Source organism: Miscanthus floridulus, chromosome 5 (genome assembly GCF_019320115.1).
Source record: "Miscanthus floridulus cultivar M001 chromosome 5, ASM1932011v1, whole genome shotgun sequence".
Lineage (NCBI taxonomy): Eukaryota > Viridiplantae > Streptophyta > Magnoliopsida > Poales > Poaceae > Miscanthus > Miscanthus floridulus.
In genome coordinates, this window is record NC_089584.1 from 80975311 (window position 1) to 80988014 (window position 12704).

At 44.8% G+C, this 12704-nt stretch overlaps 1 protein-coding gene and 1 pseudogene across 1 annotated transcript; both read left to right on the forward strand.

The window, feature by feature from the left end:
• Nucleotides 1–1736: 1736 nt before the first annotated feature.
• LOC136454820 (ABC transporter G family member 35-like) lies at nucleotides 1737–7566 on the forward strand (annotated as a pseudogene).
• A 2133-nt stretch (nucleotides 7567–9699) lies between these two features.
• LOC136454821 (ABC transporter G family member 34-like) lies at nucleotides 9700–10597 on the forward strand. The gene is made up of 2 exons (XM_066455090.1): nucleotides 9700–9843; nucleotides 10340–10597. The coding sequence occupies exons 1-2, from the start codon at nucleotides 9700–9702 to the stop codon at nucleotides 10595–10597; spliced, it is 402 nt and encodes a 133-aa protein (XP_066311187.1).
• Nucleotides 10598–12704: the final 2107 nt, after the last annotated feature.

Genomic DNA, 12704 nt, shown 5'->3' on the forward strand with positions numbered 1-12704 from the left:
AGAAACCGTAGTCCCATCCCATCAAAGTGAAGAGAAAACGACCTAGAAGATTAGGGTTCTTACCAACCAGGGCAACCACTCCTCGAATTCCAGTCCATTGCGTCTACGTTTCCCTCTAGTACATGAACTGTCAAAGGAAAAAGAGCAGGTCCAACATCATTCTCAAACACCCTAACCTGAACCTCGAATCATACCAGTGCAAACCAAAAAACAGGAATGACAGTGTCGGTCCGGACGGGACATACCTTTTTTCAGTAAGCCTTCAGGTGAGTGCGGTGGAGGACGGAGGGAGGGAATGCGGCGGCGGCGGCGGCGGATGGCGGCGGCGGCGGCGAGTGTGTCCGGAGCCAAGGGAAGAAGGAGACAGGAGGGAGGGCAAATGGGCCGGCTAGAGCACCTCAGACCGGCCCGTATAGCTAAGAGGATGGGGGCAGGGGCAGGCGAGGTCATTTTGCCCCCTTCGCGCGCGCGGATCCGACGTGGCACGCTGTCCTGGAGCGCCACGACACCAAAAGTGGTAAAAATGTATGGTTGGGCGAGCACCGCTGCTGAAAAATTATGCGAACTCGGCAAGGTGAGATCTGGAGAGTGGTTGTCCGTTATAATGGTAAAAAGTTAAATGTCCCGGTTTTCTCACAGCGTGGTGTGGCCGAGCATTGGATTTGTAGGATCAAAGCCAACGGCCCAATAAGGATACCAGATATGGCCCATCAAGCTGTTTGATAGTAGGCTTACCATTTTCCTTTCGTTTCTTTCCATCTCTTCATTTTTTTAATTTTAAATTGTGATAACTAATTCATTTTTTACTAGGTTTACCATTTTCTATGAAAAGATTAGAACTATTATATTAAAATCTATCTAAAAATAATTCAATGCATCAGCGAAGCGCGCTTGACATTTTGTAAGTACTTTATTGAGACGTCTTTTTCATGTACCCTCAACCTTTTTTAAAAACTTATTTCACCAATTTCAAATTTTATTTCAGTATTTAATGTTGAATTATTGGTAAAATCGTAGTCCAAAAATGTTTGTTTGTTAAGGATTCAGAAACAATTAAATAATCATTCAAATTAGAGAAGGAAAAGTGAGCATGTGAGGGATGACTAGTGGCCTCTGTTATCTTATTATACTTCTTTTTAGTTAACGATGCTGCAGAAATCAGAATCCACTTTGTCATGTAAGATGCGTCGGAACAGTTTGAGGGGAATATGTGTGGGCTTTGGTTCCATGTTTTATTATTGTAGGCTCTAGCGTGTGGTTGAATGATACCATAATTCAGCGGTTTTCGCTAACCGGAAATCCCGAACCAGTGATCATTCAATTGAGTGATAGCCGAAGGTTGAATGCGGCCCACTGAACTGTGCCAACGGTAGCCAAAGCTCGCACAGCGACAGCACAGAAGCAGAGCTGCTTGCTATTCTCTAGCTTGCGGCGTGCCCGAAATCAACCAGGTGCACCCGCCCCACGGCTTGTGAACGTCGCGTCGCGTCCCCCTGGCAGTGGCAGCGCAACGAAGCGCGCCATGCCGCTGTCCTCCCTTCCCTTCCCGTTACCGCTGCCTACAAAAACCACCCCTTCCTCTACTCTCCCCAACTGCCTCGGCGTCGTCGCAGTCCCACTCCGCAGACACCACCTGGAAAACTTCGCGAAATCCAGGCCACACCAGCCACACGGGGGGTTTCGTCTCGGCTGCTCGGGCTGCGTCGCGGAGTTGTGGGGCGGGCGTGGGTAGCGCCGCGGCGGGTATGGACGCGGCGGCGGAGCTCCAGAAGGTGGCGAGCCGAGCATGCGCCGCGACAGCGGCGGCTCCAGGTCGGGCTCCTCCGCGTGGTGGCGCGCGCCCGACGCGTTCTCGCGCTCCTCCTCGCGGATGGAGGAGGACGACGAGGAGGCGCTGCGGTGGGCCGCGCTCGAGAGGCTGCCCACCTGCGACCGCGTCCGCCGCGCCATCCTCCCGCTGGGCGGCGGTGGAGACGGCGACCGCCACGGCGTCGGGGAGGCGGCCCTGCAGGTGGTGGACGTGCTCGGCCTCGGCCCGCGGGAGAGGCGCGCTCTCCTGGAGCGCCTCGTGCGCGTCGCCGACGAGGACAACGAGCGCTTCCTGCTCAAGCTCAAGGAACGCGTCGAACGGTGCGTGCTACTGGAGTGGACTGGACAGTGGACACACATATACAGCTCAGCTAGGATGTGCTTCACGATTTAATTTGCGCTCCTTGTGATGTGTGCGTGCAGGGTCGGGATCGACATGCCCACGATCGAGGTGCGGTTCAACTGTTCAAGCACCTAAGGGCGGAGGCGGACGTGCGCGTCGGCACCAGCTAACTCCCCACAGTCCTCAACTCCATCACCAACAAGCTCGAGGAGGTCTCCAACGCGCTGCACGTGCGCCGCAGCCGGAAGCAGGCCATGCCTATCCTGCACGACGTCAGCGGCATCGTCAAGCCCCGCAGGTAATCTCAACTTTTGGATCTCAAAAAAATTATCTTGGTTGCTGTTGGGTGTTATTCTCGGTGGCATGGCATCTTGCCTGACGCTCGTTGCATTTGCAGAATGACTCTGCTGTTAGGTCCGCCCAGGTCAGGGAAAACCACCATGCTGCTCGCCTTGGCCGGGAGGCTCGATAAAGACCTCAAGGTTTGTAAAAGTAAATTCACTCTAGGTTTAGTGTTTTACTCGGTATATATAATCAATCACGTTAAGTTTGCCATAATTAAAGGTTCCTGCAGACTTTTTCGTATTAATTAGAACACACACATCAACTTAGCACAAACAGCTTTTGGAGGAGCAACGTCTAGAATATTGCACCATCTTCATGCAGAAATAGAACGATTCACAGTGACCTTTGGTACATATGGCATAGTGTAATAATTGGGTCAAATGATGAGCAGGTTTCAGGCAAAGTGACCTACAATGGGCATGAAATGGATGAGTTTGTGCCGGAGAGGACAGCCGTGTATATCAGCCAGCATGACCTTCACATCGGAGAGATGACTGTCAGAGAGACGCTTGAATTCTCTGCACATTGTCAAGGTGTTGGCACTCGCTTCGGTATGACTCTGAACAATTACTCACAAGGGTTTGGGTTCATTTCTGCTGCTTGCAGATTCTGCAGGATTGGCCTGTTTAATTGATGTATTTATCAAGTTCTTGTTATGTTGGCAGATATGTTGACTGAGCTTTCAAGGCGGGAGAAGGTGGGAAATATCAAGCCTGATGCCGATATCGATGCATTCATGAAGGCATGGCTTTACAATCTTAGATAAATCAAGAATATCTGATGACTTTGGTTCTATTTTTAATGATAACTTACATAGTAGCTAAGGACATAGCTTACTTTTCTGCTGATCTTGTTCAGGCTTGTTCAATGCGAGGACAGGAAGCTAATGTGATCTCTGACTATATATTGAAGGTATTTGACTTACAACTTTCACATTGAGCTACCAAAGTTTTCTTGTCCACTATTCAACATTTATACATCTGGTGTTGTAGATATTAGGATTAGAAATATGTGCTGACACGATGGTGGGAGATGAGATGTTGAGGGGCATCTCTGGTGGACAACGGAAGTGTGTCACAACAGGTAGAGATATACATAATTTTAGTATGGGTAACCTTCCTTTCTGTTTTTACCATGGTCACTTCTAGCTTGTGTGGCGTATCAGCTCTAAGTTTTCAATTTACTTGCTCATCTTCTACTGACCAACAGTCTGTGTTGAACTTTCTCTTACATATATACTTGGCTCTCCATCGAAATATATTAACTTCAATTCAAGAACATTAGCTGTCAGTGAAAAATGCTAGGTTCTTCAAGCAGTATCTCCTTTTGTTAGCACTCAACCAGATGGCAGCATCACTCTTCCGATTTGTTGGTGGGGCAGCAAGGAACATGATTGTTGCAAATGTCTTTGGATCATTCATGCTGCTAATATTTATGGTGTTGGGTGGATTTATCCTAGTAAGAGGTACAGCCTCACCATTTTTTTTTTAAAAAGAAGAGAATAATCTCACCGTTTTTTTTCCATAGATAGTATTATTTATTGCTCCTCTTTTCAAAAGGCGGGTGCTTCTTTCTTTGTGAATTGGCAGATAAAGTGAAGAAATGGTGGATATGGGGCTACTGGATCTCCCCATTGATGTATGCCCAGAATGCCATCTCTGTAAATGAGATGCTAGGGCACAGCTGGGACAAAATTTTGAATAGCTCCGTGTCTAATGAGACCCTAGGTGTGCAATCCCTTAAGTCCCGCGGAGTCTTTCCAGAAGCAAAGTGGTATTGGATCGGCTTAGGCGCATTGCTTGGATTTGTCATGCTCTTCAATTGTCTTTTTACGCTTGCCCTAGCGTACCTGAAGCGTGAGTTCCTCTAGGACTGGTTTGCTCTTGGTTCTTGCATTTGAAAATACCTTAAATTGGTTTATTTTGAGTTTACAGCATATGGCAAGTCCCATCCATCGATATCTGAAGAGGAACTGAAGAAGTATGCAAACCTCAATGGTAATGCTGTGGCTGAAGATAACTTGCCACCAGGAAGTAGCTATCTAGCAACAGTCGGCATCACTAGATCCGGTTCAGCAACTGTTGAAAATCATTCTGGCACTAGGCAAAGGGGTATGGTTCTTCCATTTTCCCCGCTTTCACTGACTTTCAATAACATCAAGTACTTTGTTGACATGCCCCAGGTAAGTATTGAAATTATTTCTGTATATCATCAGTAGTGAGCAATTAACAATCAGACAAAGTAATCTTTTGATCAAACTCAAATTCAGGAGATGAAAACACATGATGTAGTCAGGGACCGGTTAGAGCTCCTCAAATGTGTTAGTGGATCTTTCAGACCAGGAGTGCTGACGGCACTGATGGGCGTTAGTGGTGCTGGCAAGACAACTCTAATGGATGTGTTGGCTGGGAGAAAGACCAGTGGTTACATTGAAGGAAACATTAGCATTTTAGGATACCCAAAGAAACAAGAGACCTTTGCACGTGTATCAGGATATTGTGAGCAAAATGATATCCACTCACCACAGGTGACAGTCTATGAGTCACTTGTTTTCTCAGCGTGGCTCCGCCTTCCTAGGGATGTAGATTCAAACACCAGAAAGGTCAGCCAAACAGAATAGATGATTCAACTTTCAACCTCTATCTATACTTGATATATTTGACAACATTGCTTACCTTTATGCACGCAGATGTTCATTGAGGAGGTCATGGAGCTTGTGGAGCTCAAGCCATTGAGAAATGCTTTGGTTGGCCTTCCTGGTGTGAATGGTCTGTCAACTGAGCAGAGGAAAAGACTGACCATTGCTGTCGATCTGGTTGCAAATCCCTCAATCATTTTCATGGATGAGCCAACCTCTGGTCTTGATGCCCGAGCAGCTGCAATTGTTATGAGAACAGTGAGGAATACTGTTGATACAGGTAGAACTGTAGTCTGCACGATTCATTAGCCTAGCATTGACATATTTGAAGCATTCGATGAGGTGAGTTTGTGGTGGATCTTTGTACTTTCTAGTGATTTCTTCTTATCATTACTTTCCATCTGGGTAACTAGGCTGATTTTGAAATCTAATTGATCGTGGTTGGTCTTATAAATATGATATGAAACAATGTTGCAAAGCCTAAGGTGTTTGATGAATTGTTGCAGCTTTTTCTTATGAAGCGAGGAGGAGAGGAGATCTATGTTGGTCCACTAGGCCATCATTCTTCTGAGCTGATTAAGTATTTTGAGGTGTCATGATATTAGTATTGCAATAATTTTTTTTAAAAAATCGTTTGACTTTATTGCTTCAATTTGCTGATTACATTGTATTGCTCATATTGTATAGGGAATTCATGGAGTCAGGAAAATTAAAGATGGCTACAATCCAGCAACATGGATGTTAGAAGTAACAACAGTCTCGCAAGAACAGATGCTAGGTGTTGATTTTAGTGGCCTGTACAAGAAATCTGAATTTCGTTTTCAGGTGCGTGCTCGTAGGGATAAACAAGGGAAGATTGAAAGAACAAAGTGGTGGAAACTGAAAGGGGAGACGTCAGAGGTATTCAGGAAAAGGGTTATCAAAGATGGCTCTTGGAAGGAAGAAGAGAACATACACAACATGTGGGAGAAAATGACAACCAACATTCGGAATGTGGTCTCAAAGGTGTGTGGAGTAAACAAAGGAAGTTGAGGCGAGGCTAAAGATACTTGGTGGTGGAACGAGGAAGTCCAAAGGGCTATTAAGGAGAAGAAAGAATGCTATAGACGTTTGTACCATGACAGGAGTGTTGACAATATAGAGAAGTACAAGGTGGCAAATAAGATTGCAAAGCGAGCTATAAGTGTGGCAAAGAGTAGAGCGTACGAGGATCTTTACCAACATTTGAGTACGAAGGAAGGAGAGAATGACATTTATAGGATGGTTAGGGTTCGTGAGAGAAAGACAAGGGACTTCAACCAAGTTAAGTGCATTAAGGATGAAAGGGAGCATCTCTTGGTGGAGGATGAGATCCGACATCGATGGCAAGAGTATTTTAACAAATTGTTCAATTGTGAGAATACGGACACAACCTTTCAGTTGGATGACTCTTGATGACACCAATAGACGCTTTGTGCGGAGAATCCAAGAATTTGAGGTCAGAGAGACGTTGAAAAGGATGAAAGGAGGTAAGGCGATGGGACCGGATGGTATCCCAATCGAGGTGTGGAGATGCCTCGGGGACATAGCTATAGTATGGCCCACCAAGCTGTTCAAACATATTTTCCGATCGAACAAGATGCATGACGAGTGGAGGAGAAGTATATTGGTACCGATCTACAAGAATAAAAGGGATATTCAAAGTTGTACTAATTACCAAGGAATTAAGTTGATGAGCCATACTATGAAGCTATGGGAGAGAGTTATCGAGCATCGCTTGAGAGCAATAACACGGGTCTCTATGAACCAATTTGGTTTCATGCCCGGAAGGTCAATCATGGAAGCCATTTTCTTAATAAGATAAGTTATGGAGCGGTATAGAGAGAAGAAGAAGGACCTACACATAGTTTTTATTGACTTGGAGAAGGCTTATGATAAAATACCAAGGAATGTTGTGTGGTGAGCTTTGGATAAACATAAAGTCCCAACGAAGTACGTCGGGCTCATTAAGGACATGTACAACAATGTTGTGACTAGTTTTTGAACAAGTGATGGAAACACGGATGACTTTCCGATTAGGATAGGACTACATCAAGGGTCAGCTTTGAGTCCTTATCTGTTTGCCTTTGTGATGGATGAGATCACAAGGGACATACAAGGGGACATCCCTTGGTGTATGCTTTTCGCGGACGATGTAGTGTTAGTTGATGAAAGCCGGACATGAGTGAATCAGAAACTAGAGTTATGGCGGGAGCTTTTGGAGTCCAAAGATTTTAGACTCAGTAGAACTAAAACTGAGTATATGAGATGTGACTTCGGCACTACTACTCGGGAGGAGAAAGATATTAGTTTGGAAGGTCAAGTAGTGCATACGAATGATACCTTTCGATATTTATGATCAATGCTGCAGAGAGATAGGGATATTGATGAAGATGTTAGCCATAGAATTAAAGCAGGGTGGATAAAATGGCACCAAGCATCTGGTGTCCTATATGACAAAAGGGTACCACAGAAGTTAAAAAGTAAGTTTTATAGGATGATGATTAGACCTGCTATGTTGTATGGTGCAAAATGTTAGCCTACGAAAAGACGACATGTTCAACAGATAAGTGTCGCGAAAATGCGTATGTTGCGTTGGATTTGCTGTCACACAAGAAGGGATCGAGTTCGGAACGATGATATACGTGATAGATTATGGGTAGCACCAATTGAAGAAAAACTTATCTAACACCGGTTGAGATGGTTTGGACATGTCCAACGAAGACCTCCAGCGGCACCGATGTGTAGTGAAATCCTAAGCCAGGATAGTAACGTGAAGAGAGGCAGAGGAAGACCGAAGTTGACTTGGTTAGAGGCAATAAAAGGAGACTTGAAATGATGGAATATACCCAAAGACTTAGCCTTAGATAGGAGTGTTTGGAAAACATCTATTCACGTGCCTGAACCTTGATTGCTTCTGTTGGGTTTTAACTCTAGCCTACCCAACTTGTTTAGGACTTAAAGACTTTGTTGTTGTACAAGAAATCTGAATTATACCAGTGAGTAACTTACAACCCTCCTATTCACTTCATCCCCAGAATTTCCTATTGCCCTATGTGGTCTTTGATTTAAACTACACCACTAGCAGCCTGCTGCCCTGATGAGCAAAATCTATGCCGGAAGTCTTTATTAACCCTTAAAATATGGGTCTAATCTACCCTGCAGTTGTGGTGCCATTTAAATACCCTCTGAACTTACAAATTCTTTGTAGTTAGTACTGAAACTTTAGCTTCTAGTTTGTTCCCTTGAAAAAAAATGCAGTTTGTAACAAATATCTGTGCTATAACATGTGATCTAATACACTTGATGACAAAAGCATTTGAACCTGGATCAGTGACGGGGATTTCATGATTCTCGGACTTCACTGGTCTAACTAGTGTACTCAGGACTAGGGGGAGAGCATTTTAATCTAATTGGATTTTTGTAAAGTTTAAAATGTTAAAGGTTGGAGCTAGAAGTTAGACTTCTTATATTGCATTCTGAATTTAGTTTTGAATAAATTGAAAAAACATCAAAAGTTCAAACATATTTTCGTCATTTTGCTTTTGGTTTGAAATATAATTTCTTTATACATATATGCACATTCATTCCTATAAAAGCACATACACACACCCTACCACTCTTATTTGTTCAGTAGAGTCACCATTTTGATGACTACTCCCTCCGTCCCTTTTTAACTGTCGTTCTCGCTTCCTAAGAAGTCAAACGTCATCAACTTTAACCAAATATATATAAGAAAGTATTAATATTTATGGTACATAATTAGTATCATTAGATAGATCCTTGAATCTATTTTCATAATTTACTTATTTGAAGATACAAATGTTGCTAATATTTTCTACAAACCTAGTCAAATATAAGAAAGTTTGACTGACACGAATACCATAGCGACAGTTAAAAAGAGAGAGGGAGTAGGTCGGTATGTTTTGTATTTGTTTTGCACTTATACTTTTTATCGAGAAACTGTTTCACGTCTTATAAAAGTGTGAAATTGTTAGTGTTATTATTGGCGAGGAAAATATTTGACTCATTTTGCATCTTGGAGATTTCTTTTTAACTTTGCTATCACCATGAACACTTTTTTTAATAGAACTGGTATGTATGATAAGTTCATAACCAGTGTCTACTTTCCTGAAATTTTCTTCTTGCCACATCATTGCTACACCATGATAACCATGATTATAATATTGTATTCTTCAGAAGGAACAAGGCCTTGATACAAGAGTTAAGTGAACCACCAGCAGGCTCAACTGACCTTCATTTCCGTAACCAGTACTCTCAGTCTTTCTTCATGCAATGCCTTGCTTGCTTGTGGAAGCAGAACCTGTCATATTGGAGGAACCCTGCTTACAATGCCGTTAGGCTATTTTTCACAACTATCATAGCACTTATCTTCGGCACCATCTTCTGGGACCTTGGTGGTAAAATGTAAGTATCTGCCACATCGCACCTATCTAGTGTGTGAACATCTCAAAGAAAAAGAAAAGAACCTCAACCTTTGGATTCTTTACCTACCAGGGGTCAATCACAAGATTTGTTCAACGCCATGGGGTCCATGTATGCTGCAGTGATGTTCATCGGCGTCCTGAATGCTACATCTGTCCAGCCAGTAGTCTCTGTGGAGCGGACCGTGTTTTACCGTGAAAGAGCTGCCGACATGTACTCGGCTCTGCCATATGCATTTGGACAGGTGAGTGGCTCTCATATAAACTCCTGATATAGTACCTTCTATCGATGAGAGACCACTAACGACATCGCTAAAACTTCTGTTGTGTGTGTGTGTGTGTGTGTGTGTGTGTGTGTGTATATATATATATATATAGGTTACCATTGAACTCCCATACACTCTGGCTCAGGCCACCATAATACGGGATCATAGTGTACTCGATGATTGGGTTCGAATGGACAGTTGCCAAATTCTTGTGGTACCTCTTCTTCATGTACTTCACCTTTCTCTATTTCACATTCTATGGCATGATGGCTGTGGGCTTGACTCCGAGCTACCATGTTGCGTCGATCGTCTCCTCGGCGTTCTATGGTATCTGGAACCTCTTCTCTGGATTCATCATCCCTCAGCCGGTAAGTCCCGTTATTGCTTCATCCCCATCAATTGCCCACGTCTACAAATTTAATTTTGTGGCTAGTTGTGGAACTCATTTCCCTTTTTGGCAGGGCTACATGCTCAGAAAGTCCCAATGTGGTGGAAGTGGTACTGTTGGGCGTGCCCTGTGGCGTGGACGCTGTACGTGCTGGTCGTGTCTCAGTTCGGGGACATCACGACGCCCATGGACAACGGCGTCCCCGTGAATGTGTTCGTGGAGAAATACTTCGGCTTCAAGCACAGCTGGTTGGGCGTGGTGGCCACGGTGGTCGTGGCGTTCGCCGTCTTCTTTGCTTTCCTGTTCGGCTTCGCCATCATGAAGCTCAACTTCCAGAGGAGGTAGCGATGTGTAGCAACTACGCGAAATTAACATGACCCGTTGGTAGAAGTCCATCAATTGCTTTGCAAACAATACATGACTGTTTGTCTATTTCTGTCGTATTCAGTGTAGCATACGAAATGTTTGACCTTGTTAGTGGCCCTGCAATGCAAAGCTAAAGCGTCGTGATTTCATTTGATTTTGATTTTATTTTATTATGTATATGTAAGGGTCGTGTAATAATTTTGTAATGGTTGTTGCATATATAATACGAATAGTCCAATCTCCTCCCAACGAATCTTGGGTTTAAGCAGTAGTGGACCCGGCGCTCAAATGGAGCTCGACAAAGATCAAGACGCTGTTTGAGATCACTTATTTTAACGGTGTGGCTTGCGCCTGGATATCCAAACGTAGTCTCCGGCCGGACGCCCATGCCCGCCCCGCCTGTTGTGCCCGTCCCGCTTGCCACGCATATTGCTAAGTCTGCTTTGACTTTTCAAAAAAAGCCTGCCCTGCATGCAAATGTTGTCCCACATGCAGTTGTGCGTCTCGTGCCTGCTGATGCGTATACATGTGGGGACCGCTATGCCCGCGGGGACCGCATGCATGTGCCCGCTTCCTACACCTACAGATGTTGCAACATGAAAGTACTTTTTCAACATACGTCTTAAACATGTAAAACATTTACAAACATACATCTATACACATGTGTATAGCAACTACAACATCCAGATAAACACATTTGCAACATACGTCTAAAACAGATGAAACATTTTGAATAGACGCTTGCAACATATGTCTGAAACATATGCAATATCCAGATGAAACACTTGCAACATAGGTCTGAAAACAGGTGAAACATTTGGAACATACACTTGCAACATACATATATAGCCACTGCAACCTATGCAGTATCCAGATAAAACACTTACAACATACATTTGAAACATACACTTGCAACATATGTGTATAGCCATTGCAACATATGCAACACCAGATATACGTTTACAACATCCAGATGAAACATATGCAACATGCATATGAAACACATGAAATATACGGTTGCAACATGTGCTCATGTACTTGTTGCCGCTCAATGGAGGTTAGTTGACACGACGCGGGGGAGCGTAGCGCGAGGCGCGGGCGACGCGCGACGTGGGGCACGAGCGGGGGCACGAGGCGCGAGGCACGGGTGGGGTGCACGGCACGTGGCATGAGGTAAGGGGCGCACTCGGCGCGAGGCGGGTCGAGTGCGGCCGTGCGAGGTGCAAGGTGCAGGGGCGCACGACGCGAGGCGGGAAGCGTAGGGGCATGTGGCGCGAGGTGGGTCTGACACGGCCGTGGGAAGCGCGGGGTTATTTTTAGGAAAGTGCGAGGCGCGAGGTGCAGGGGTGCACGATGCGATGGCGAAGGCACAGGGGCGCGTGGCGCGAGGTGGATCCATCCCGTCCGGATGGACAGACGTCCTAATAGGAGCATTACCATTATTTTAAACTTGCAATAGAGCATGCTACGATGAATACCTTAAGTATGCACTAGCACCAGAGTCTGGTAGGCGTCCAGGGTTGTCAGGCCCTGGGTCTACCACTGGGTTTAGGGTTTGGGTTGTTAGGCTACGTCACTAGCGAAGCATGGCCGTTTGATCCTAAAATCAAAGTCGTCTGATTCGTTTAGCGCAGCAGCACCTCTAGGCTCTAGAGCCTTCACGAGCATACTTCATCACTAGCGACCCTTTCTTCCAAATATATCATAGTGTACAGGATCGGCCTAAGCATAAGCGTTGATCTACCATGTAGCCGGATCACCACAGCTGTTGCTCCAAATGATGAGCTTCACCACCATATGGCGAGGAAAACAAGTAGACAGCGAGGGTGGCAGCCCCCCGTGCACGCGGGTGTTTGTTGAGTAAGCTCAAGCCCTAGTCATCTTTGAAAGACCTAGTTTGGTTTAGGATAATTGATGAAACTTATTAGACTAACCCTATGCTCTAGATGTGTATTTGAGATAGGTTGGTCCAACTCCAAGTGGTGGAGCTAGATGCCATTCATGACGATGGAGGTGGCCAAAAGATGATGTTCAAGTGCTCCAACTTGGAAAAGAAGAAAGAGAAAAACAAAATCCTATGGAGATC

What these genes read in the sequence shown, in the direction of transcription:
- LOC136454821 (XM_066455090.1), top strand. Translation starts at nt 9,700, where the DNA reads ATGGGGTCCATGTATGCTGCAGTGATGTTCATCGGCGTCCTGAATGCT. An exon ending in TGCCATATGCATTTGGACAG is followed by an intron (nt 9,844 to 10,339) that starts GTGAGTGGCTCT and finishes CTACATGCTCAG; the next exon opens with AAAGTCCCAATGTGGTGGAA.